At 44.8% G+C, this 27,837-nt stretch overlaps 1 protein-coding gene across 1 annotated transcript; it reads left to right on the top strand.

The window, feature by feature from the left end:
- The first annotated feature begins 12,192 nt into the window (after positions 1–12,192).
- SAYSD1 (SAYSVFN motif domain containing 1) lies at positions 12,193–18,250 on the top strand. Its single transcript, XM_012658135.1, has 2 exons — positions 12,193–12,418; positions 17,473–18,250. The coding sequence occupies exons 1-2, from the start codon at positions 12,212–12,214 to the stop codon at positions 17,815–17,817; spliced, it is 552 nt and encodes a 183-aa protein (XP_012513589.1). The 5' UTR covers positions 12,193–12,211; the 3' UTR covers positions 17,818–18,250.
- Positions 18,251–27,837: the final 9,587 nt, after the last annotated feature.

Raw genomic sequence — 27,837 nt, 5'->3', positions numbered from 1 at the left:
CTGGAGTGCAGTGGCGCAATCATAGCTCACTGCAACCTAAAACTCCTGGGCTCAAGAAATCCTCCAGCCTCAGCCTCCCAAGTATCTGGGACTACAGATCCATACCACCATGCCTGAGTAATTTTTCTTATTCTTTGTAGAGATGGGGTCTCACCGTGTTCCTCAGGCTAGTGTCAAACTCCTGGGCTCAAGGGATCCTCCCACCTTGGCCTCGTAAAGTGCTGGGATTATAGGCATGAGCCACTGTGCCCAGCCAAGATGATTTTCTTAATGTACATTATCCTGGGTTCATCAGTCAGGTTTACAAGACAAGGATGAGACTAAAGAAAAAAATTTTGGAGTCCACAGAACAGGCAGAGCCAGTTTCCCCCTACCCCATCCCCACCGTGGCTTCTCTTTTCTGGGGAGATTTGTTACAATCCTCAGGCTGAGTGAGAAAGAAGAACCCTTTCAATGGCTCATTTCCAAACAATTCAATCTGCTCCAGGAAATGAGAGATTAGTTCATGGAAGAGTGAGTTATTTTAAACCTCTCTGCATTAAAACCAATTAATGCTCTGGAGGGCCAAGCCTGCCACAGGAGAATTCACTCTAATTGCTGCAGACCAAAGGATCCGGTATAACCCTCCTCCTATCAGCAAATAATAGCATTTGGGAGGATGAACTCAGTCTCCAAGGGAAAACCTGAACCAAATGTGATAGCTATCTCCATCAAGTGCCTCAGATTTAGAATTGTTCTGATCCCAAACAGTGCCGACCATACCTCTCATGAGTCAAACCTGCCAGTAGTACTTTCCCAGCAGTAATCATGTGCCCAGACCTCTCCCATTCAGCCCCGTTGAATTAGAAAGGCCAAATGATTCATCCAGGCTCAATACAGAGTGAATCAGCAAAGGAAGAAAGTGTAGGAAAAGGGAATTTGTGTGCTATCTTGAATAAAAGTGCCTTCCAATAAATTTGGTGAATTGTCTTCCAGGGAATTGGCTGAATGTGTTAATCATTTATTGTATATCATAACTGTCTGGTGCATACATTATTAGCTAAAAATTATATTTGTGGTTCCACTGAGGCTCTGAAACGATGTAGAGAGGAAACTAGTTTTTGCAGGAGTTCAACTTTCTCTGCTAAAGTTTGCCTTGGAGCATAAAAGGCTGTTCTTGTATGGGCTGCTGCTAGCATGAGAATGTGAAGCGGGTAGGAGAACAGAAGAAGAAAATAGGTAGCAGACGCCAACAAGGAAATGCTTTGTCTCTCTGCTTCTATTCCTTGTTCTTTTCCTCTCCTCCACGCACACACATGTCACTGGGAGAAGTTGGTTAGTAACTCAGAATTTGGACTCAAACAGATAGATCCAAGTTTGAAATCCAGTTCTACTTCTTCTTGAGCTTCAAACTCTTTATCTATAAATCGGGAGTAATAATGCTAATATCCCCAGCTTGTCAAGGAGGTTTAGACAACATGATGCATATAAACTGTATGGCTCATGAAGGCATTAAATAAATCTGCTATTACCATATGGCTCAGTTGCTGCTGGGTAATTTTCTAAAGACAGAAGTCTTGGTCCAGAGGGTTAGCGAGCTAGGAATCACGGCAGATTGACGGTCACAGCTAAGAAGAAATATCTATCAGCGTATAGAGATGTACACGTGGTTGGGGTTTGTGGTTAACCAAAGCTTTGAATTTCTCAGCTCTGTATTTAAGCTTCCAGGATATGGATTTGCTGCTGAGAAGACTTGGAGAAGGTTCAAAACTTTTGGAATTTGCAATAACCTGGGGCTTAGAATTCAGAGAGAAGTTCAAATAAGAAATTACCCTGCCATGGGTCCAAAGAGAAAAACGCTTCCACCATGAAAGAAAAGGGAGTGCAGTTGGTGAATTTTCAGTTAGAGTAAATAAAGGGTAGTGATGGGTCTCCTAAGAGCAAAGGTGCCCACACCCAGCTCCTCATCAGAGTCTCTGGGAGAATTTTACAAAGATATACAGGTTCCTGAGCTCCACCCTGGAGATTCAAAGGGCCATGGATGGGCTCAGGATCTTGTTTCTTTTTTAGTAAAGTGCCAAGGTGATTCTGATGATCATCCTGAAGGTGGGTGGCTTAGGGCCATGGGCCCTGCCTTAGAAGTGGATCATTGAGTATCAGCTTCTTTATTCCATTTCCCTTTGTAGAGATCTGACCCATGTCTCCCCAAAATTATGGAAGAAAGATTTAGGAGAGTCTTCAGAGACACTTGGAGCTGATTCCCACTTCAAAGGCTGTGATTTTGGAGTACGTGCTTGAGAGATGACACTATTGACAATGAATGACACAGCCATCATCAAATGTATTTATGACATTCAAGTCCTGCACAGTGAGACACAACCTTCATGATCTCATCTCCCACCTCCCCTCACCAGGCACTCAAATGTCTCCCAATATATCTTGAACTCTTCCAATATTCTTTATATCCTCCTCCCCAAACTTCAATGAGGTCAGCTTCACTAACAGAGGCCATATGGCCTGGTGGTTAAGAGGCTGGCTTTGGAATTAAGGTGGGCCAGGATTCTGATGTGGTTGCGAGCCCAACTTGTACCGTGCTGGTCAACATTCTAGGGATGGCAGAGCAACAAGATAGAGTGGGCCCAATGATACTCTCATGTGATGCCTAGGTGGGAAACAACTTCTATCTCGTTCACTGTTATTTGTAGTCTTTATTCAGAAATCTGAAATGCTATCCTATCAACCAGGAAACCAACCACTGTAACGCAGGTGATAAGGGTTATGATAGAGGAAACAGTTGGTGCTAGGAATGCACACCTGAGGGAACAAACCCCATCTTCCTAGAGAAAGAAATATATAAGCCAAGTATGTGGGATGAGTGGCACTCAGCAGGTGAGGAAGTGAAGAAAGGAAAAAGTGTGGGCACAGAGGCAGGAAACAACATGGGATGTTTGGGAAATTGTATTATATTTTAGTATTGCTAAAGGGGAGGGTAAGAATGGACAGCAGGAAGTAATGAGGCTGGGGCTTGGGAGTAGGGTTTGTGTGGAAGGAGAGGTGTGGTGGCATGACGAATGCTCCCATCAGAGAACCTCCCACCATGGAGCACTCCCCCCATAGAACCTCCCCCCATGGAACCCCTCACCATGGAGCCCCCCTACCATGGAAGCCTCCACCATGGAACCCCCACAATGGAACCCTTCGCCATGGAACCTCCCACCATGGAACCTCTTGCCATGGAGCCCCCACCATGGAGCCACCCACAATGGGACCCTTCACCCTGGAGCTACCAACCACGGAAGTTTCCACCATGGGATCTGCCATGTCTTTAGCAGTTCTGGGTGAGGGAGGAGCCTGGAGCCAAAGATAAGTACTGTATGGTTTCCCCTTACTATTAGCTTCCTAATGGGGATCTCAGATTCATAGAGAGGCTCAGACCATCGTCCCTACCAGCTGGATTTCTTCTGAGGCAGGCAGGAAGCCCAGTGGCTCCTCCACTCTGTGGGAGGGTGGGTGATTGATAGGCTTTTCAATACCGCCTCAAAGTGACATCGATGACTGCATAAATTTAACCCAAACCTATTAAGATATGGGAGAAAGAGGTTTATTTTGATGTAAACAAGCCATGCAGGGTGATGGGAGTCAGGACAGAAGATAAGAACAGAAGTCATCCTGTCAGGTTTTTAATATGGAAACAATGTCGATCATCTCCACACGCATTCCAATTCTTCTGGACTAGGAAGTTCTTCTTTTCCTCTGCTTCTTCCCAGGCCTTTGGTCACCTACTGAGTTTGGACCATGCTGGTTTCATACTCTCTTAGCTGCCCATGTGCTACTAGGCACTCCCCATCAGCTCACCTCATCTTGATATCCTAAAGAAACAGAGGGACGAGTACCTTGCCCAACACAAAATAAAAAGTAGAAGCTGTTCACTTACTTACTTTTACATCTCAATGGGTTATCACAAAGTGATTACTCATGGAACCACCATTTAAGTCAAGAACTAGAACTTTGTAACTACCCCTTCCTCAAATCACTAACTCCTCCTTCCCCACCTCTCCGAAGCCAAGTCTTCTGGTTACAAATTTCTGCTTTTTTTCCTACTCCATACTACTTGCTTGAGCTTTTTTCTTTACAGAAAAGGAAATAGAATAAAGAAAATGAGCGATTTTCCTATGTTGCATAGATAATGTCAAAGCTGGGACTTGAACCCATATGTTCAAGGTCCTCAGTACCTTGGTTGACTTCCTCCTCTCAGCTAATGTGAGTCCCATCCATCTTCCAAGGCCAGTCAAATACCATACTCTTCCATGGAGTCTTTTAGACTAGCCTTGCCTCACTGCTCTCTTCCTTTGCCTCATAAGTTCCTGCCCTGTCTGTTCCACTGACAGCACACTTAGCAGTAGTTTCTGGCATTATTTATCATTTCACATTCTCGTTTCATCTTTCCTGTGATTTTATGAGGTTTTTTTTTTTTTTTTTTTTTTTGAGCTCAGGGATCACAACTTACACCTGTTTGTCTTCCCAGAACATTGAAAGTGATCTGCACGCAGGAGAGAGAATAGTGGGTTCCTGGGCTCTGGAGTTGGACTCCCTGGGTTCAAATCCTGGCCCTGCTAGTGGCTTGCTGTGTGACATGGAACAATGAATTTTGCCCATATGTCTTCCTGCAGGGCTATTGAGAAAATTAAAGCATATAATTTTCAAGTGAGTAGCACAGTGCCCAGCACATAGTGATCCACAAAGGTCGACTATTAGCAGAAGCTCAGCAAGCATTTCTTGTTGATAGTGAATGACTCAATTGGTCCTCAAGGTTAAAAAAATTTTTTGAAGGATGAACTGAGAGGTAGAAAATCTTTCCATAGGAAACAAGTCTAAAAAAAGTAACACACAGTTGGAAGGAGGCCGAGTGTTGGGTAGGAATTGCCTCACTTCCCTGCATCACCTCCACCTTGCCACAGACTGCAGTAATGGCTCCCCAGTGTGCAGAGCACTAAAGTGACTCACAGCCAAGCAGGCGACGACAGAGCAGAGCCAGGAGCCAAGGTTGTGGGGCAGCGTCCGTTCCTGCTGCTAAGTCACGCAGAAGGGGTCGGCCTTGCCTGTGAGCCTCAGCAGCAGCTAATGCTGCTAGAATGAAAGACGGGTCCATTTGGGCCCTACGTCCTGGTGTTCAGGCAAGGCTCTGGAAGGTCGGTGGTCGGAGAGAAATGTAAGGGCTGAAGCAAGAGTTTCAAAGGAGACGGCTGAGCAGTGAGTTTTGTCAAGAGTCAGCAAATATACCGCTCTGGGCACATGCATATATTTTAGTGAAATGGTCAATTGCTTCCAAGGACTTTATTGGGCAAACCCTTGCCTTCCTTCCGACTTTATTCCCATACATAACCACGGAGACGCAGGCTCCTGAGAAACACATGCCTATGGCTTTCTTTATGAGCATTGTCAACTTGCAAAGAGATTCTTCTTCAAATACTTTTGGATAGTTTGGGGGATAGTTTGGGGATGGAATTTACATATAATTTCTGTTGCAATCCTGTGAGCTTTGTCTGATCCTCTATCCTGCAAGCCATAGGAGGCATTTCTCTGAGTATCGGAGCTAAGCGCAATAGGACTTGGACATGAGGCAAGTCAAGTGGGCAGGAAACTGCCACAACCTAAGGTCTTGGGAGCTAAAGGGAGTTAAGGTGGCAGTTAAGAGGGCCATGAGGAAGCTTCAGATAATGGGATTGGGTAAGACTAACTAAGAAAACAGGAGAGACTGACTGCGGAGCTCTTTCAGAACACAAGATCACTGTAGTTGGGGGGACAAGAAAAGGCGAAGCTGTCAGGCACAGTAGCTGTCAGTAGCTGTCAGGCACAAGCAGCTGTGACCATCAGGCCAAGAGCAGGCAGGGGCAGAAGCGCCATGAAGCAGTATCTTCCCTGCAAATGCCGAAGATAATATTATAAAGCATCGAACTGTCACCAGAAATATTTACTGTCTATAGCAATGCCCAGGAATTATAGAACCTCATCAGCTTTCCCTCTCTGCGTCTCAGTTTCCCCATATTTAAATCTGAAGAACTCCCAGCCAGCCAGAGATAGTGCCCCTCCTCTGCTCCCTCAGACCCCTGTGTTGCAATTGTCTATTAACGGGTCTTCCTCCCCAACTAGACTTCAACTTCGAAGGGCCGGGGGTATATTTTGTCCATCTCTGCATCCTCAAAGCCTGGCAGATAGCAGGTGTTCAATCAAGATTTGTTGACTGAATGGTCTCTAAGTCCTTGGGGGACAGAGTCATAGAATGACTAGATCAGTCATTCTAGGACTCTGGCTTCCGCAGAGTTCAATACAAAGTGAAGGCCAAATCGCCTTCCCAAGAACGGTCCTGAACAGGCTGCTTCAGCTGAACCACTGTGGCTCTCCTCTTCCCTTCCTTTCTCCTAACTTTCTTATTACCATTTCCAAATATCCTTCTCCGTGGACTGTGACAGTCTAAAGCTCTGCTCTGCTTGCTCCACATTCAAGACAGGGGTTTGGTAAATGTGAAATACCAACCAGCCCCTTAGTTTACTTCCCTTTCCGCAAGCAAGTCCACAGCCTTGCTTAGGTCTTGCATAGCTCTCAGCTTAGACTCTCTTGGAAGAAGATCCTGGGATGAAGATTAAAATGCCGGAGGTTTTCTGGGGAAGTGATCCCAGGGAGCTCTGGTAGGGGAACAGGGAAGCAAGACAGGAAAGGGAAGAAAGGTGAGAGCGGGCACGTCAGTGAACAGGTACTGCTATGGGCAACTAAGGCTCATTCCTGCTGAAGACCCTGGCAGACTCTGTGGAACAACCCTTGGAGTCATCCCCGTGAAAAGCGAGAGACCTGGGGTGTTGACCCGCTCGCTCCCATCCCACATGGGTTGAAGGCTATTTCGGGATTGGGGAGGAGTCATCTCCCACCACTCCGAATCTGCCTCATGTGCTAGTTGAACACACTCTGGCAGCCAGAGGAAGCCCCCAAGTGCTTGCCGAAATAAGCAGCCAGCATGCACAGCAACAGTGAGATCTGAAGGGATACGGGCAGCGGCACTAGCACCTCACGCTACACATTCTCAGCCTGATGTCCCAAAGCCTTCCATTCTCTCCTTCCAGCTACCTGGATTGAAACATAAAGTCCTCCAATTGGAAGGGATTTGGCAATCATCTAGGGAATGAAATCTCTCTTCAGTTCCCCTCTACAACTTCCCAACAAGTGGCTAGTCAGCCTTGTGTGAATACTGCTAGTGTCAGGGAATTCTCTTGCTCAGTAAGGCAGTACATCCTGTTGGTGGAATAACTGAGAAGCACAAAAAAAAAAAAAAAATCCTCTATTTTTGGATTCCACATTTGTCACCTTTTAATTTCCAACTCAGTTCTGCCCCTTGGAGCCCCACAGAATGATTCTCCCCCATACCCCAACCCCCCATTCACAGAAACAGTAGAGTTTCTAAACCAAACCGGTATGTTTTTATTAAGGCTCTTCTTCTCCGGCCCAAAGCATTCACTGCCTTTACTATTCTCACTACAATATGGTCCTTAGACCAGTGGCTCTCAACCAGGGGCAAATTTGCCTCCTAGGGGGCACTTAGCACTGTCCAGAGACATTTTTGGTTGTTACAACTAGAGGGGGTGCTACTGGCAACTGGTGGGTAGAGGCTAGGGATGCTGCAAAGAATCTGACAAGGCACAGGACAGCCCCACAACAAAGGATTATCTGGCCCAAAATGCCAAAAGTGCCAAGGCTGTGAAACTCTGCTCTAGACACATCACTATCTAGGTTACTCCCCTCTGGACAGTCTGTGGCTTATCATACTAAGTACCTTGTTCAGAACTTGGTACGTGGTACCCGCAAGGATAGGACCAAAGACAGCATGTGGGCATGGGGGTATCAATAATATATCCTCCCTCTCACTTTGACAATGGGATTCATTGTAGCAGCTAAAACATCCAACATACACCCCTCCTCCTACCCAGTCTGTGGTCAGGGAAAGTCTCCAAGTCCTATCGAAACAAATTGCTCTCAAGCCAATGATTAAGAAACAAAAACAGAGACATAAAAACATAAATGCAAATCTAGAAGGAGGCGGAGTTGCCTCTGAGCATCTGCACAATGCATTAATCATAATAAATTGAATCAAATTCATTTTCATTGTCTTATCCTAAAGACATTATTGTAGATCTCTACCAAATTTTTGTCACCTGAATGTGTGATAAATAGACTTTTATATTTTCATCCAAGACCCTCCTAAAAATACCAGATAGGACAGATCGATGTTGATCCATTTTTTAACCCTTTTTGGGTAAAGCTGAGTTGACCAGTTATCAATCCACTTAATTGTAGCTTCCATTTATTTACCTGATCCAAGAAAACACCAGGTCCAGATGGCATTACTGCTAAGTACTATCGAACATTTAAGAAGCAGTTAATTCCTATTTTATTCAAACCGTTCTAGAAAATTGGGGTGGGGGGGAAAGAGGCACACTTCAGCTAATTTCATACAGCTAGTATAATCCTAAAACTCAAACCTTTTAAGGACAGTACATGAAAACTACAGGAAGATCTCATTAATACACATAGACACAATATTTCTAAAAATTTATCAAACCAAATCTAGCTTTGAATCTTATATTTTATAAAGGGACTGAATTTCATTTATTCAAGGAATAGAGGATGGTTAAACAACAGAAAATCTATTAATGTAACTTACCACATGAACAGACTGAAGGAGTGGGAAGGAGTCAGGAATAAACACATGGGGAAAGAGAGAACTTCAAGGGAAATGTTCTTCTCTTGAGTAAGACAAGGCTGTGTGTGTATCGCTTACCTTTCACTGTGTAACAAACCACCGCAAAACTTCAGTGATATAAAACAAGTATTTGGTTTTCATATATTTTAGGGTAAGCTAAGAGGCAGCTATTTTAGGTTGGATTCAGTTGGGCAGCTCAACTTTAAACTGCAGGACTCTGGGTCAGTTGGGTGACCACAGCTCAGATGGCTCTCATTATTCTCGGGCCAGCTGGCTAGCTGTTCAAGTTCATCTCACGGCAATGCAGAATAGTAACAGGTTGCACGCAATAGGACAAACACACTTCAAGCCCTTGCTTGCATAATTTCTGCCATCATCCCATTTGGCCAAAGCAACTTGCACGGCTGAGTTTAAAGTACACTCTGCCTTTTATGGCATGGATACAGGGAGGAGTACAGAATTGGGGCCAATGACAATATATATCACAAGGCCACAGGGCATGTCAGTGTTTTACTATTTATAACTTACAAATATGATACATATGCACACACATTGTAAATTATATATATACACATTATATATACATAACTTTATATGCATAAAGTATTTCATAATAAAAAATTAATTAAATTCACACATTTTAAGTACATTTTTGGGATCCTTCTTATTTTAGATAGTCTCACAATCCTATCCAAAGAGGAAATGAAGTTGGTTTGGCAAGAGTTATTCTTCATGATCATCTTCTTCATCTTTCCTTCTTTCCATTCTTTAAACTTCTTCCAAAAAGGATTTTAAAGAGTTTTACAACACACCAAGACAAAATAAATTCATAATAAATTAAAAAAATGGAAAGTAAAGTTACCAAAGCAAGACAGAACTGGAACAACACCAGCACTTGCATGGATGTTCTCCATTTGTCTCCTCTGATCCTCCTTCCGCCCTTCCCTCCCTGTTCTATGCTCCCTGGTTTCCTGGCCTCTCCTGCAGCTACAGGTCTCACTGGGTTCTGATAACCACTCTGTCCCCTTCCTGCTTCAGGCCTACAGACTGGTAACACTTCCTGGGAACCATCCCTTGCTGGCTCCCTTCATCCTGCTACACCTTTGTAACTAACTCCTTCACTAAATCCTCCCTGCTTAACCCTTTTGAAGGTGCCATGTTTCCTGTCAGGGGCCCACAAACCGCATGCCTTAATTCTATACGTATGTAAGATGTGGGCTATAAATACAGCTCTAAGGTCTCAGTGTCATTATGAAGTGGGAAACAAAATCAATAAAAGAATCCCTAGTCTCTCAAGAGAAGCAGACATACTCCTGACACCAAAATGGGCAAGAAATTTTCACTGTGGTTTCTCACCAGGAGGACATTGTGGTGTGATGACCGCATTCTTTTCTGTCTCACAAACCATCTCTAATCCACTCAGGGCTCAGTCCTCAACTATCTTCTTTTCTTATTCACATTCACTCTCTAGTTGATCTCATCTAGTTGCACAGCTTTAAATATCACACACATGCTGATGACTTCCAATGTGTGTCTCCAGTCCTGACTTTTCCCAGAATTCATTTTCACTATCCATTTGCCTGTATTTGGATATCCAATAGGCACCTGTCTCAAACTCTTTGTACGTCCCAAACAAAACTTTCCACGATCCTCTCCTCCCAGTCTGTCCACGTTCAGTAGAGGGCCTCAGCATCATTCGCCAAGTTGCTTGGGGTGTGAGTGTGTGTGTATGGGCGGGGTCAGCGCATGGGGGTGCACTGTCAATGGAATAAATCTGTCAATCTTGTTGCATTGTTTCTCACATCCCGCATCCAATCCATCTGCACATCATGTTGGCTCAGATCTTCAAAACAGATTCAGAATCTGACCAATTCTCATGAACTCCGTCACTACCACTCTAGCCCAAACTACCAGTCTCTCATTCTACTGTATTTGTTCCTGTTTTTCCTTCTTCTACTGTTGCATCCTTCCAAGGACCCACCTCCAGTAGCCAGTGTGATCCTTAAAAAATATGTCATATCACGGCATCTGCTCAAAATCCTCTGGTTGCTTCCCGTCACACTTAGACTACAATACAAAGTGTTTGACATGGCCTATAAAGCCTTACATGATCTGTTCCTTAGCATCTTTATTTTCTATCATTCTCTCTCTCCCTCTGCTCCAATCACACTGGCCTCCTCATTGTTCTGTGAACAGGGCAAGCATACTATCTGAGGTCTCAGGACCTTTGCACTTGTTTCCTCTAACTGAAACACTCTTGTCCCAATAACTACATAGCTCACTCATTGCACTTAGGTCTCTGCTCACATGGCCACCCCTCAGAGAGGTCTTCCCTGGTCATTGGCTCTGAACAGCCGCAGCACTCTACTCCCATCCCTTATTTTGCTTTACTTTTCTTGATAGCACTAACCAGTACCTGATATTACATTAAATGCATAGTTATGTCTTTATTGGCTCTTTCCATTTAGAATGTGAGCTTGTAAGAAAACACATTCATCCCGGCATCCCCAGTGCCTAGTCCAATACTTGAGACATAGCAGGCCCTAGATAAACATTTGTTACATGAACAAAAGACTCCATGCTAGTTGTTCTGGTTTCTTGACTCAGCCTCAGCAATACCCAACAAATATTTGAGTCTTAATTATGTCAGTAGCACTTATATGCTCAGAGCTTTAAAAATCTATAAAACAGCCCCTGACCTAAATTGTGTCCTTTAGGTTGGCACTGACTGGGAGAGGGCACAAGGGAGTTCCCAGGGTACTAGAAATGTTCTTGTTCTTTATCTGAGTGGTAGTCATACAGGTGGACACGTAAGAACAAGGTTATTGAGCCCTACACTTAAGATGTATTTTAAGTTGCACCCAGTAAAAGTTTTTTTTTTTGTTTTTTAAAGTCTCTGACCTAAGTAGACACAAATTCCAGTGTGGCAAGAGCAGTGACAGAGGTCTGCACAGTCTGCCCTGTGAGCAGCGAGAAAGTCGCCCTCCAGGAACCAAGACTGGCATGCCCCGGGAAGAGGAAAAGGGTCAGCTGCAGACTGTCTTCCTCCCGACGCCAGAACTTCCTAGCGGCCACGGGCCTCTCCCGACCCCGGGACCACCTTCTCCACGCGGAGCTCGTCCTGGCGCCCACGTGAGCGCGCACCGGCTACAGGATGCTGGATCTGTGGCGATCAGAACCCTGAAGAGAGAGGAGCAGGGAGAGCGGCCCTCACGGAACAATGGGACAGCCCTTCCGCTTCAGACTCTTAACCTTCCGGCTCCAGGACGCGGACACTGCGCCCGCGCGCGTCGGAAGAGAGGACTGTGTCGCGTACACAGGGCCCACCGGACGTCACAAACCCGGCCGTCGCCGGGCCGGGACCGCGCGCACGCGCAACAGAGAGCCGCCGCCGCCACCACGCAGGCGCACAGCGGCCCGGCGCCGGGCGGGCGGGGAAAGGGCCCTGCGGAAGGGTGCGCGCTTCCGTGTGGCGCGCGCGCTATGGAACAGCGGTTAGCCGAGTTTCGGGCGGCCCGAAAACGGGCTGGCTTGGCAGCCCAACCGAGCACTTCGAGCCAGAGCGCACAGACCCCAGGAGAGAAGGCGGAAGCGGCTGCGACGCTAAGGGCAGCCCCAAGCTGGCTAAAGCGGTTCCTGGTTTGGAAACCGAGGCCTAGTAGTGACCAGGCCCAGCCCGGCCTAGCTCAGGTGAGAGGAGGGGGGCGTTTCCTCCGGTACCTGGCCACCCCGGCGGCTCCCTGGAAGTTCCGGCTGAGGCCACGCCCACACCAAGGACATGCCCCGCCCACCATGTGACGTCGCGCCGGGCACGCCCCTCCGCGCGTTCCCGGCTGGGTCTTAGCTGTCGGGGGCGGGGCTGGCCCAGGCGTTTGCTTCCGCGCGTGTCAGCGCCGCCGCGTGGCTTTGATGTTCTCTCCAGCCCGCGACCCATGCAGCTCCCGAGTCCGGGCGGGAAGCGAGGGTCCCGGGTCCTGGCAGAAAGCACCTCTGCCCTTGAGTTCATTCCCAGCGTGCTGAGTTATCATGTGACACCGCGCCACAGCTGAGCCACAGTCCTCTGCTCAGGAGGGTAGGGGGTCTCGCTGGATGCCGGCCGAAGTGGCAGGAATTAAGGGTTCATCGGATTAGCATCTGGGGCACGTGCAGTCGGCGGCCCAGACAGCCTGTGCTTTGGAAATGGATTCGAATGCAAATTTGCAACAGTGTGGCTGCCCCTGCTGGCAGGAGCTTATTCAATTTCAGTAGTGAATGTTCAAGGCAAAAAAAAAAATTGGATTAGTGCGATAGCCTTTTCACCCTTTAATTATTTTGTTAAGCTCTTATTTTGCAGGTGAATTTAATTCACATCTCCGTGTCTTTTAGTTTTCACTTAGGAGTAAAATGGGAAGGTGACTTGCACGTGAGATGGGAGTGTCTGTGGGGCAATACAGGACAAAACATATCAAAGCATAATCGGTGCTTTGCAACAGTCTGTGACAAGGCCTTTGTTCCTCATATGTGTAATAAGAGCCAAAAAATTCCTTTTAGAAATTAAAATGTACTGGAGAAGTGTTCCTGCTTACCTTACAATTGTTTCCCTTACGTTCATGTATTATTGCACAACATTTGATTTGAGGGAATTTTTTTTAATTGAAGAGAACTTACTGTTACTTTATTTTAATTCCATATTGCCCGTAATATGCAGGACTCCGACTGACTGGCAAAAGGAGGTAAAGAGAGCGCAGTGGGATTCAGACAACCTGTTTCCTCTAGGGCAGTTTGTCTCAATTGTCTTTGGATAATTTTATTGTTGACTAGAACTTTCTGAGCACAATTGCTTAACATTTTAGAATCCATTTCCCTTACCCTTTTTCCCCTGCAGTTAAAAAACAATACCTAACCCATACCATGAGCTTTTGAATGTGTGTGTCGTTTCCAAAGGAATATGAGATCATTGAGTTGGACCCAGAGAAACTGAACTCAGAAAAAGCTTTCATTACCAAAAACCCAGAAGCTGATGGCCTGACAAAAAGATGAGAGGAAATACTGGACCTGCAGTTGGTTCTTATTAATTGCTCTGTTTTTCATTAGCGGCTCTGCCTTAAGCTCATTTTCATTGACTGTTATCATTCCTGGGTTTGCTCTGGTGTGAAAATTCTCTTTAAAAATTTTTTTCCTAATTTACAATCCATCTCTACGTAATAATTTTTTTCTACCTAATAATTTTGATGGCACACTGTGGCCTGTCAGAGATTTCTTTAGCCTTCTATTTATAATTGCTGCTTTTCAGTAGTCATCGATAAGGAAGTATCCACATCCTCACACTCCGACCCCAAATTTTGTAATTCCCCAGAACAAAATACTTAATGCTGTGACAAGCTTCTGCCTCACTAAGGCAAAAATGCCTGTAACCTCTTTTAATCCTATAGAAGCCACCTGCCTCCCTCTCCAGCCATATCCCATGCAAGTCCCCAGTGCCCCCCGCCCCCAGCCCCAAGGTCCGTTCCCCACATCATCTGCAGCGCCTCACCTCCAAGCCTTGGCTCAAGCTGGCCTACTGCTCAAATGCTCTCATCCTTTGGAGTCACAGCCTTGCATCAGCCTCCAAAATCTAGGAATCATCCTTAATTTCTCCCTTCCCCTCTCCATCGTTCATTCATTCAACAAAACTTGGTCGTGTGCCCACTGTGTTCCAGCTTCTGTCCTAAGTCCTGGGAGACAGTGTGATTAAGACGGAGCAGGTCGTGCTCTTGCAGAACTTGCATTTGAGCCTGGGATGGCAGGGGAAGGAGGACAATTAACAGAACAACGAGATGATAAATGCTGTGAAAGGAAAAATGAAACCAGAGGACTGTGATAGTGAAAGGGCAAGGGGAACGGAGTCCTATTTTAAGTTGGGTGAGCAGGGAGAGCCTCACTAAGGAGGCGACATTTAACAAGAAGGAGCCACCCTTGCAGAAATCTAGGGAGAAGGCCACATGCGACATGTGGTGACATTTTTGCTGAGGTTTATAGAAGAGAAAGGCAACGAGGTGTTGTAAGGGAAAGGGGGTGTTCCTCCCAGAGGGAACCGCAAGTGCAAAGGCCCTAAGGTGGGAAGCAGCTCGGTATTTGAGAAGTAGAAACGCCTCCCCTAAACTATGCCTAGTGCGATGTCACAACCACAGACGCTCTTCTCGCAGCTTTTACAGCAGAAGGCGAACCGTGCTAGGACAAATTCCAAATGAGGCAGAGGAATTTCCATATCGCCCCTCTCCCTTACGTGTTCCCTTTGCCAGTTTGCTTACCCACCCCGCCATCTCCCTCTAGGGCTCTAATCCTTCCCCTGCCACCTCCCATAAAGGCCCCTAATTAGTAAGGGTTTGGAGGGAGACTTGTCTTAGGATCCTACACTGACTTCATCTCTGCCTATCACTAGCTGTGTGACTACAGAAAGTACTTAACTTCCCAGTGTTTCCTTATCGTAAACTGGGAATAGTAATGCTGCCTCCTGAATTACAGGAGATCGAACATTCTGAAGACGTTTAGTAAATGTTGGCATATGTTCATTTTCTTTTTATACTCCCTGAATAATAGATTCAGTTTATTACAAATTTCAGTTCATATACATTCAAAATGTATTCTGTATCTGTCAATCCGTCATTTCTTTCTGACTTCCGTCACTACCCTGGCCGATGCCGGGCCCTCTAGTTGGGCCTCCTGCACCAGCCGCTGACAGTCTTCCGGTTTCTGCCCTTGCTTCCTTGCGGCGCAGTCTGTACGTGGCAGCCAGGTAGTCTCAAATGTAAGTTGGATTGTGTTGGTTCCCTGCCAAGACCTTGAGCAGTTTCCCGTTTCCAGAACCCTCACTGTGGCCCACCTGGCTCCTGCCCTCCCCGCCGGCCCCATCATCTCACTGTTCTCCACTCGCCCAGGCCACTTCGGTCACACCGTCCTGTTGTCCTAGACAAGCCAAACACTTCCTACCCCGGCGCGGTCTTCTTCGTGGGCAAGAAGTGTTGTGCACACCAGACAGATCTGAAAGGGATGTTTCTTTATTTCCTGAATGTCGGGCATGGAGGGTGTGGTTGCTGATGTGAGGGCCTCTCCAGTCAGACGTTGCCATCTAACTGAAAAGATAATAATTGCAATGTTGATGCTAAAAAAGAAGGTTCTAACAAAATAGAATTTCTGAAGCACCATAAAACAGATGACCAATATTTTTTATTGAGACCAATATTTATGGTCCCCTTTTAAATTTTTATGTGAAGAAGAATATGGGATGTAACTGAAGAAGTGAACTGAAAGTTCTGCTATGCATTGAGAATCTATGTGTGGGAAGCTGCGTCTAGCTCTGGAGACACCAACAGACAGCACTCCATGGCCTCATGGTACTTCCATGTGACCTAGACCAAAAGAGACACTTGAGTGCTGGCTAGCTGGGTGCTCGGTGAGCGAGAGAGCCAGCCAGTGCTCCGGGAGACAGAGGGGCGCCCTTCTGGATGGCTGAGGAGGTCGGGGCAGGCTCGGTTCACCAGTGTTGCTCTCCTGGAAGGCAGGCAAGGAGTTGAGGAACGGGGCGGGGCGGGGGGGGAGGGAGGTGGAGGCAATTCGAGGCCTCAGCTGAGGACTGAATTGGGTAGTAAGATCAGTTGAGCTGAAGTGGAAGGATCATTCGTGGAGCAATAGATTGTGGACTGTGTTGTGCAGGGAATTTTTTAGACCATTGTGACCCATTAGTGGATGCTGAAGTCAATATACAGCATCTTGTCCCCATTGAATTTTTTAAAAAAATAAAATAGGAAATATGAGAGCATCTTAGGGAGGGTGAGTGTTGACCCAGGAAACTTTCTGTTGCGTGTATGTATGTATGCTGGGTTGCAGTATAAAATGCATTTCTTGTGGTTCGTGCTCAGAAGAGTTTAGAAAATAGCGGACTAGAGACAAAGCTTCTTAGAGCTACCTAAATATCTGTGTCTGCCGTCAGCCTCCAGCCCAGGGGCCTGTGTGCCGGCATTTCTACCTGTTGAGTAAGTGGAGGGCCTTGGATTCCAGCCCAAGGAGTTTGGATTTTAACCTGTAGGCAATGGAAGTCTGTTGAAGGTTTGTGGGCAGGAGGGTGATGGGTGTTTTAGGAAATTAATTTAGCAGTTGTATGTAGGGTGGTTTGGGAGTGAAAAGACAGGAGGCAGGGAGTCTAGTTAGGAGACACTGGAGGGGCCTTGGGCTGAGTGACGGGGACCTGTGTAGGATGGTCACAGGGACGGGAAGGTAAGAGGGCCCGGTAATCGCTGTAACAGTGATTTTTTTAATACGTGAAGAGGATTCTTGTTTCCTGTTTCTGGTGTAGCCTCCATTTTAGAATGATGTCATTCATAATAGTTTAGCTCAGGTAATCGAATCAGCAAACGTATGTGGACTGTTTTTGAAGATCTGTCGTGGCTGTTGCATTATCAGTTATCGAGAGGTTTCTGTATGGGGCCCAGATTAGCTCTTGTTAGCAGCAGACTAATGTGAAGAAATGACTCCCATGAATAGGAATCTGTCTGGATGCTGTAAGGCTTTTACTGGGTCACATGTCACTGAGTGCTGATCAGTTTTGATTCTGTTGAAGCCGGGCACAGAAGCTCTTTGGAGATTATTGTTTTAGAGAGTAGGGCAACAAAATAGAATCAATGAACCGGCAGCCTTCTTAGAGCAATGAGAACTGCCGTCTCAGATTAGTTTTGATCTTTCAGCTCCATTACCCTTTGTGCTTACTTTTGTTTGCTTGTGTATCCCAGGGCGCGGCTCAGCCTGGGAGCGGCACGTCACAGCCACCACGGAATAGAGCTGTTCCTGCGCCATCGTGCTGGGGCCAGTCCTTCCTCACCAATATCACCGTCTTGAAGGTTCTTCTCTGGTTGGTCCTCCTGGGACTGTTCGTGGAACTGGAATTTGGCCTGGCTTATTTTGTCCTGTCCTTGTTCTACTGGATGTATGTTGGGACACGAGGCCCTGAGGAGAAGAAGGAGGGAGAGAAGAGCGCCTACTCTGTGTTCAACCCGGGCTGTGAAGCCATCCAGGGCACCCTGACAGCAGAGCAGTTGGAGCGCGAGTTACACTTAAGACCCCTGGAGGGGAGATAGGACCTAGCTCCGCTGTCCTGCAGCTAGCCTCGGACACGGCCCTCGAGATTTGATTCCAGGTGCATGGGATGCAGGACGGCTTACAGGCTAGCTCTGCGACTGCGCAGTTCTTCTGCGTTCTTTTCCTGATCTGCTGCCGCAATTTTATCTTTGAACTTCTCTTTGGTTTCGGTGAAATTCTCTAAAAGACACTCCCAGTGGATCTGATGCAATTTATATGAATTACATACTCAAGAAAGGAGACCTGTCTGTCTTATTTCTCATCTGTTTGAGAGAGATGATTTTGGAGCGCTAGAAAGGCATTGGGGAGAGTCTCTGTTTGAAACATCCTGCCGTTCGAAGTAATGGTTGGGTACCTCAGGGCCGCACAGTAAAAGTAAATGTTCTCTTTAAGTCTTTTCATATTTATAGCACTTTTTTTCCTGAAAATTTAAAGTCACAAGTTCTGGGGGGGGTTTTTTTTGTTTCTTGTTTTATTTTTTCTTTTTCTGTCACTACTAGTATTGAAAAATAAAATATCTCTAAAACATCTTCTTTTCAGAAACAGGTCCCCACTCATTGCCCTCAGCATCTCCTGCTCTGCTTTTATTCTGCCCCCGGTTCAGTCAAGGAAGATAAGAAGAGACAAAGGCCTAGTGACAGGTGTGGGGAGAGAGCTCACAAACAGTGTCGCAGATTTGATAAGCGGTTACTGATGATGAACTTAACAAGAAGAGTTCCTGAGTGTGTCCAAAGGGAGGGCTGGAAGTAGAACTCCAGACTTACTGGCTGCTTGGCTTGTTTCTTATTTTCTAAGGGCTTTAGAGTAAGCGGTCCCTTCACCTGGGGGCCTCTGATTACGTCATCCATGATACTCAGGCGTGATTTTAGTGTGTTCCTTCCTCTTCCAGGACAATGCTAGAGTTTGGGTGCATTAAAATCGGGCAAACTCCCATTGGATTGGGGATATTCTCATTACTTCCATTCTGTGGCTGAGTTTCGGCCCTTGCTGAGAATTCTTTTGATACGAATTGCTCTTCTTTCCAGCGCTTTGCTCATTACGAACTTGGCCCTCCCTTCTGGCTCACAGAGTCTTCCGTGACTTCTGTCTGAATCGCACATGTAGAAAGTAGGGGAAACATCACTCCGTGGAAATTACGGGTTCCAGAAAAAAGAAAGTGGGGGAAACAGACGAATCCCTATCAAACATGAAAGTTTTGATTGTATTTAAGATATGATTTTGTTTTTTGATTTATTTTCTCAAGGGTTTCTTAATTGCCCTGGTATTTTCCATGGGCCTCTCCATTTCAGAAAAGCCCAATGCAAGGGAGTAATCTCCCTAATAAAAGTTTCACTGCAGTGCCCAGGCCAATGAGCATTGTTGTAGGAAAGAATTAATTTGTATTTTTAAAATGTGTAATTCATACTTTCCCCTGAAACAAAAGGCCTGTAACTCCAAATTGGGGAGGTTTGATCTAATTAGTAATCCCAGTAAGATAGACACTTCTCCAGGCATACAAGAGACTCAATTTTTGAGTGGTTCTCAGTGTTGATCTTTGAAAATGCAGCTGCCTATGAGACAGAGCCCAGATTGCCTGAGGCACGTACTTCACGGGATTCTCCATGAATGGTTTGTCACCTGCCCTTACCTCTCCCAAAGGTTGCATGTAGTGATGGCATTACCTTCTAGGAAAAGTGGGGTGCGAATCAGTCAACTGCCTGACAGGGAGGAGAAGAAAGGACAGTATGTATTTGCTGCTCTCGTCGGACCGTTAAGCGTTAGGCACAGTCTTGATTTCCTCAATTTAAGCCTATTGATCTCAGAATTTCCACTCGGGGCCTGACCATTAGACCCAGCGTGCAGCTTCCACTGAAAGCTTGTCTGTCACCAGGGAACTTGAAATCCCAAAGGTGGCGGGAGTCCCTGTGAGAGCGCGTGTACCAACGAGGTCATTTCGGTCCAAGTCGTACAAGTAAATCGGTTTTCGCTTTTATTCACATTATCCCATCTTGCCTATTCATAGGAACTGTTAAATGGCCTTGCAGAGCTGTAGGGGACCCCAAAATGCCATTGCGTGCCCCACCCCCACCTCGGGCAGGGCCACGTTTATTCCTGACTAAAGATGATTTGTTTCTAGTGCCCTCCTAAAGAAGATGATTCCAGGCACTTCTTAGCGAGTTCTTTATGTTTACTGGACAAACTTCTGCTAGCCCCCCCCGCCACCTGGGGTTATTTCTTCTTGTGATCTCAGTGGGTGTGGAGCACCTGGCCCGGTGTTAGCTGGCGAACCCTCACTCGGTTCTTTTCTGTCCCTCTCTGCTCTTCAGGCTCAGTCACCCGACTCATACCTTGGGACACAATCACTTTCGAGCCGGCCCTGTCCCGTTCTGAGTTTTCTAGCTCTGGGTCGGGGGTGAGCGTCTCTGTTGATAGGGCAGTGACCTTTTCCAAGAGCTTTGGAGTTTGCCCAGTGGTGATTCGGGCAGGTATGCTTCATGTGGCTGGGATCGTGCTTGGAGTTGAGGGGTCTTCCACATTCGCACTTTGACTGAGCTGCGCATGAGTCAGAAGCTCTGCGCCGCAAGAAGAAGTTACACGATTGGAGGAACCTGTGATCCTCCGTTGGAAAAAAGAAGGTAAAGTTCTAACTACATGTTTTTAGTTCCTGCCACTACACCAGCCCACTTATGTTGGGCTTGGCGCTGCTGGGGACGCACAAATGAGCTCCTGCGTAGCCTGAGTGCCCCTAGGAACCATCTGGATGCAGGGGTGGGGTTGGGATGCCGAGGAGCATCTTGCCACCAGGGGGTGGCATGGAGCTGCCACTGTGCCTCCTGGGTCCCTTCATATCACCCTGATAGTTTATGTGATGTGGGACGCCCCCTGCGATGCTGGTCCGAACTACTCGTGCTGCTTTGCCAGGCATTCTCTCCACCAAATTCACAGAGGAAAGGGCTCAGCAGAGGTCCTGGGAAAGGCATAGAAAGCTACCAGAAGTGATTTACTTTATTTTTAAATTTTTTTTTTTGTTCTGACAACCCCAAATAAGTGACTGAGATCAGAAGTAATTTATATATATGTATTTTAAAATAAAACAACAGCCCCTGCCTGGACTTAGCAAGCCCGATCACAGTTGCTTGTGCACATCTGGGCTCTGGTGGAGGGGGAGGAGGAATGACTAGGAACTTGCATAGCTGGCAGAGAAAAATTGATCCCCAAGCCACATAAAGGACAATCTGAACTACATGCTTCGGTTTCTATTGCACATACTTTTATCTCACGACTTTGGAATACGGGGCTAAAGGCTTGGACCTCATTCTCAAAAAGCTGAGGGAGCAGACGAGGTGAGTGCACAAAGAGCCACATTATAAAGTCTGTGACATAGTGTGGATGTTTGTAAAGGTGTAAGCAGTGTACGTGTGTATCGGGGAGGAGTCATCCAAGGGAGACATCACTTTGAATCCTAAATTCTGTTCTACATAGGATTTCCACGTGTATTAATACTATGTGAAAAATACTGCTTCCTTAATAAGTCATGGATGAATGTTTCGAAAAGTGTGGTCTACAGACCTCCCACCTGCCAAAGAACCTCCTGTAGAAATGTTGAGATGTGTGTTCCAGGGCCCCAGCAACCCAGAATGCCTGAGGGTGGAATCCTGAGAATCTGTATTTGAACAGCTTCCCTGGTATGATCTCTAGCACACGAAAGATTAAGAGCCCCTGACATAAATCATAAACGTTAAAATAGGAAGAAAACTGAGCAATTATTAGGTCCAAGCAAAGAAAGTGGGTGTGTATTTTAAAAGGGGCAACAAGGTTTGCCATTTTTCAAAACGATCATTTGTAATACCAAAGCGAGGGAAAAAGAAACAGCTTTGAAATGACGAGGAGCTAACTACAATGACTGTATGGTAATTGACGGTCATTTATTTTTGAAGTTTTCTTTTAATTAAAAGCAATTATAAGAAGCACATGCTCATTTGAAAGCATTTTTAGAAATATAGAAAAGAATAAAGTGTTCACACGCATGTATTTCAGAAATCAAGAGGTACGTAGGCTGTATGTACAAACACGACAAACGCGTCATGTTCTTTGTCTCTCAAGGCTGCAGATGACGCCATCCTAAACACACTATTCTGCCCCTTCCTTTTTTTCTGTTTTTTGGAGTTTTGAGTTTTGTGTATGTACATCTGAAGTTTTTATGTAAGGGAATGACACGACCCAGTTTTCATTTTCGAAAGATCACCCATGCTGTTGTGGGGAGTGGATTCCCTGTGTCGTCCATCCGTCCATCCATCCATCGCTTTGCGGAGCACCTCACCTCTGCCACGCCGGGTGCTGGGCTTGGCGCACACAGAGAACACAGACGAAGTTCCCTTTCTCACGGAGCTCACGGTCAAATGGGGCAGGCAGCCAGTAATCAGACACTTACAGTACAGTGTGGCAAGCGTGACGAGAGTGTGACCACAGCGCGCAAAGGACCAGAGCATTAAAAAGCAATAGCAAACCACTTAACGCATTCCTGGAGGCAATGACACTGTGCTGAGTTTGAAGGAGGACCACGTACTCTCCAGAAAAGAAGGTGGGGCAAAGAAGTAGTGTTTTGGTCAGAGGAAAGCGCCTGGGAGAAAGGTGATTATCACGAAGGAGAATAACATGCTTGGATAGAAGGGATGCATTCTGATGACTTGGATGTTAAGGAAAAAATAGAAGGCATTGGTGAGAGGCAATTCCAGAAAGGAATATTGGGTGCCCCTGGCTTTGTTATCTAATAATATTCTTAATAATTATTTCATATCAGCACAAACAGAGCTGCTTCCTTCTTAGTCGCAGCTACAGAGTGTACTGTGGTACGGCGGGACGATAACTCAACCAGTCCCCGTTAATGGACGTCTAGGTTGTTTCTGATCTTTTGCTGTTGCAAGCAATGCACAAGGGATATCCGTGCACATCCGTCCTTTGCACACGTGTGAACATGTCTATGGGATAATGTCTCAGAATAAGATTTGCTGATTAAACGATATGTGACCGGAAATTCTCGTAGCTCTTGGCCTGCATGGAAGTGATTCACATTTACATTCCTTCCAGCAGCGTACGAGAACGCCAGTTTGCTCACGCCCTCGCCAACGCAGGCTGTTACCCAGCTTTCTGTTCTTTGCCTTTCTTTCTCCGACAGGTGAGAAGTGACACCTCATAGTTTTAATTTAAATTTCTGTTATTATGGGTGTACATCTTTCTATAAATTTAAGAGCCATTTTATTTATCTGTGAACTATTTTAGCCTTTGCCCAATTCCTATTGAGTTGTTGGGAGTTTTTGAACTTCTATTAGGAACTCTTTATACACGGATGAAATTGGCCCTTTGAGTTATGAGTTTCAAGTACTTTTGCTCAATTTGTTCAAATTTATGTTTTTGTTTCTATGTGGAAATTTTTTGTTGTCAAATGCATGTATTTTATGACTTCTAGTTTTATGTAATACAGCAAAAAATATTTTCCATGTTTACCTAGTGCTTTCATTTTCTATATTTAAGTTTTTTATCTACCTAGTATTTATTTTGGGGTAGGGTTACAGATAGGGGCCCAGCTTTATTTGTTCAGGCGTCTCGTTATCTCGGCATCATTTATGGAGTAACCCATCTCTCCCCTGCTAACTTAAAAGCCACCTGTATCATATACTACATCCCTTGTATATTTTTTACCTGTTTTGGAATTTCTGGTCTGTTTTATTGATCTGTCAATCTTTTCACATTCTAGTACTTCACTTTTTATCATAGTAGCTTTATAGCATGTTTTAAAATCTGAACAGGTTAGACACCTCATTATTTTTCTTATTCTTGTTTTCTTTTTCTTTTAACCTATTCTTGCATGTTTATTTTTTCCCTATGAACTTTTAGAATTAGCTTGACCAGGTAAAATTTCTGTTGGTATTTTTATTGGTTTCACTTTAAATTTACAAATAACGTAAGGAGAAGAAACGTTTTTAAGTTCTTGTCTTGCTATTCGAGAATAAAGTAGGTCCTCCATTTGTTTAAGTCTCTGTTTTATTGCCCTCATTTGCATTCTCAGGTTTGCTTTATACCGATCTTACTGTGCCCTGTTTATTCATGGCTGTTTTATTTTTTGCTATTCATGTAAATTAGGTCTTTTATTATTTCTTCCAACTAGTTGTCTTTGGGGTGTGTGGGTGTGTGTATGTGAGAGAGAGAGAGAGAGAAAGCTATTGATTATTGATTTTGGCATATTAATTTTGTACCAGCCCTTTACCAAATTCTCTTGCTAATTATAATGGTTTTTCAGTTGACTTTTCTGGATTTCCCACACAGGTAATTATTTCCTTTTCAAATAATGTAAAATTTATTTCCTCTTTTCCTAATTTTTATACCTCTCTTTTTTTTTCTCTTTGTCTAATTACATTGGCTAGACCACCCAGAAAAACGTTAAATCAGAATAGTAATCAACGATATCTTTGTCTTGTTCTTGACTTGAATGAGCATGCGTCAGCATTTTCCCATTAAGCATGATGCTAACTTTGAGGTAAGTGAATGGATAGGCAGACAAACAGATATCAAAGGAATTCATCTGTATTTATGTTACTAAGTTTTTTTTTTCCTTAAGAGTGGATGTTGAATTTCACAAAATGCCCTTTCAGTGTAGTGGACAATAATCCTGTGATTTTTCTCTTTGATCAATTCATATAGTCAATTATGTTATAGATTTACTCATGTGGAACCATCCTTTTATTCCTAAAATAAACCCCCCTTGCTTGTGATGTATTATTCTTTAATGTGCTGATAAATTGTGTTTTGTTAGTATTTTTATTAATATATTTTATCAGTGATTTTCATGAGCTTATAGTATTTTCTGAGCGTTTTAAAACATTTTGGAATGTATAATAAACCTATTTTAGGTCTTTATTACAGATTGTCCCCTTTGTCATCATGCAAAGCCCTCTTTGTTTTCTTTATTGCCTTCTTCCTCAAGTTCATCCTTATCCGATATTAAGAGTGGGAGCCCTACTTCTGTTTGCACTTGCCTGTTGTGCCTCTGGCCGTACTTTTGTACATGGAGAATATATATGCTTGTATATGGAGAATAGTTGAGTTTTGTTTTATAATCCAGTATGAGAGTATTTTTTTAATAAGTGAATTTAGCTCATTCATATTTACTGAAGTCTTGTTTATGTTACGCTTTCTGTTTATGTAGCTGTTTTCACCATATGATCTCCAGTTTTTTTGTTTGTTTTCTTTTATGTGTGTGTTTCTTTTGATAGTTTAAATTTCTATTTCAAATTTCTATTTTTAACTTTATATTAATTACTTAATCCTTCATATTTTTAGGCAGCATCTATTAGCATTCTGTAAAAATAGAATGTAATAAGTTTATATTTCTACATTTTCCCTACTTCTCTCCCATCCTTCAACACCCAAGTCTATTGAATTATTGACTAACTGGTTCACTTTATATCTTTAAATATAATTACAACCTATTACTTGATTTATCAGCCTTAAATGATATAGTTTGACATGTGGCTGTAAAAGATAATGAAATCAACATACCTACACTGCTTTATGCCTCCCGTCTCTCTTCCTTTCCCCATTTTATTAGTTACATCATTACTGTATTGTTAAAGTTTATAACATTTACCTTCTGTTCCTTGTCTCTCTACATTTGTTTTAGTCTTAGTCCTATCTATAATTAATTTTTTCACTTAATGATAAACTGTGAATATATTCTCACGTCATTCTTCTACAATATTGATTTTGACGGCTGTATAATATTTCCGTATAGATAAATGTACCAGCATTTATTTAGCCAATCCTCTATTATTAAGCATTTAAGTTGTATTTCATTTTCACTAATATTAATATACATAGTATAAACCAGGCTAATTTCTTTGAAATTTAAAACTCGACATTTCCAACTCTCGGAAAAGAGTAATTGGAAGCCAATCTCTATTAGAACAATGATCGTAAACTTTAACGGCCGTATCGCCTGGGGGTCTCGTGAAAATGCAGATTCTAATGCTGTAGGTCTGGGTGCAGGCCTGAGAGCCTACATTTCTCAGCAGCTCCCGGGTGATGCTGGTACTTCTGGTCTTTGGACCACACTTCGAGTAGCAAGGTCTTTGAATATATTTGTTTTGGGGAATTTTACTTGACTGAAAAAAATTCTAGAAAACAGAGTCTGTGGTAGTCGTTTCATTGTGTCTTGTGACATACCTTAAAATATCACATTTGTATCAAAATAATTTGTAGCATATAATTATTATTTTGAATGTTCATTTTACAATTTTATTAAATCTCCTCCTATGTCTGGGCCTATTATTAGTGTGTCCCTGGGAGCCTCTCAGATGTGCACATCCCTGTTACATGGGAAAAAAGGCTGAGAACCCGGGGCCCCAGAAATAAAGCAGAGGTCAGACAGGTACCCTAGACTGAGTCAGCAAAGAGAAGTCTTTGAACCCTGGTTTGCAAATATCTGTACTCTTAGCGCCTTGGGAACGTGTCTTTTGTTTGATGAGTAGTTGGGTGTTCAGGTGGTTTTACCCTTCCAGGCCCTAAATGATCTGCCTCTGCCCGCCTGCCTCTCCTGGTCACATGTACCTCCTTCATCATCTTACACGGTGGTTTGGCAGAATTTCTGCAAGGGCCAGACGGCCAGTGGTTGTTGACCGTACTCTGTCACAGCCACTCAGCTTTGCCATTGTAGAGCAAAAGCGTCCATAGGCAGTATGTGAATAAACAAATGTGCCAGTAAAACTTTATTTATAAAACCAGGCAGTGGACCATAGTTTGCTGACTCCTGCTCTACCACACTAACTAAACTTTCTGCTTTAGGGTCTTTGCACCAGTTGGTCCCTTTGGACTCCCCTAGATGATCCTAGGACCCTCCCTTCATTCGGCTCTTTTGGATGTCACTTCATCAGAGAGGCCTTCCCTGACCACCCAGTCTAAAACCAGCACCCCTCCCCCACATCTCCGTGTCCTTTTCTGCCTCTCTCCCTTGGTGAATATTTCATTTAGTTGCTTCACTAGTAATATTGATCATATTTTAATCGGTCTTAGAGAAAAGCGTATGTGTTTACAGGCAGAGTATTTTCTATACATGTGGCAGTTCACTTACAGCGGGCTATCTCCAGGGACAGAAATAGCTTTGTTATGCAGAGCTTGTTTTAATCATATCCCTTCTAATGACTTTCCCCTGAGGTTTAGACTGAGTTTGGCAGTGCCGGACAGACTGCGAAACGGCGCGGCGTGACGTGCAGGAATTGCTTCGTCCTACATCCTCATCAGTAAAAAAATAACATCTTTCGCTATTCTGGCTCTTCTCATGGATTATACCAGTTTCTGCCCCACATGTAATTTTCAAAGAACTATTCGTGGAAAGAGGAGAATTTCCTAGACAATTTGCATTTTCCACAGAACCCTCATGGCCTAATGAAAGGCCGGTCAGTGCAGCGTGAGCAGGGGGACTAGAGAAAAACATTTTCTGAAGAAAGCGGATCATGCAGGAAATTCATTTTAGGACATGACAGCTTTGGAGGATCCAGCCTCAACGAGAGAGGTCAGATTCTGAAGCGCACACAGGGGTTTTGTGACGTCTCCGCTGCAGCCTTCGGAAATCTACCACAGCAACGCACCACGCTGCGGGCAGCCGAAGAAGACCGTTGGTTATGCGGGTGGCTGACGCAGAGGGTGCGTGAGCCCCGCGTGTCACGATGGAGGTGGCTCCGACTGGAGGGCGCTGCTAGGGTCCGGGTGCTCACAGGAGGCCTGCACCCTGCATGCAGACGGTCTCGAGGGCTGCTGCGTCTCGTGTGGGAAGTGACGGCAAGACTCACTCAGTGACGGGGACTGTGAGGCGGGCAGCAGAGGGTGCGTGTCCGAGAGCAGGCGGGTTCAAGGCCAAGAGAGTGAGCGTGGGAGAGCTGCCATTGTAGCTTACGCTAAAGCTCCATGGATGTGGCGTCTTTTCTGGACTTGTGGCACCTCCACACTTTGGTTGGCAGCTTTCGTGATGTTCACCAACTTCTAGAAAG

Source organism: Propithecus coquereli, unplaced genomic scaffold (genome assembly GCF_000956105.1).
Source record: "Propithecus coquereli isolate 6110/MARCELLA unplaced genomic scaffold, Pcoq_1.0 Scaffold574, whole genome shotgun sequence".
NCBI lineage: Eukaryota > Metazoa > Chordata > Mammalia > Primates > Indriidae > Propithecus > Propithecus coquereli.
Note: the sequence above shows the minus strand (reverse complement) of the source record. Positions and strands in the feature narration are given on the sequence as shown.

Excerpts from the sequence above, each read along its gene's own strand:
- SAYSD1 (XM_012658135.1), top strand. The coding sequence starts at position 12,212 with ATGGAACAGCGGTTAGCCGAGTTTCGGGCGGCCCGAAAACGGGCTGGC. Across the intron at positions 12,419-17,472 it reads CCCAGCCCGGCCTAGCTCAG|GGCGCGGCTCAGCCTGGGAG; the intron begins GTGAGAGGAGGG and ends TGTGTATCCCAG.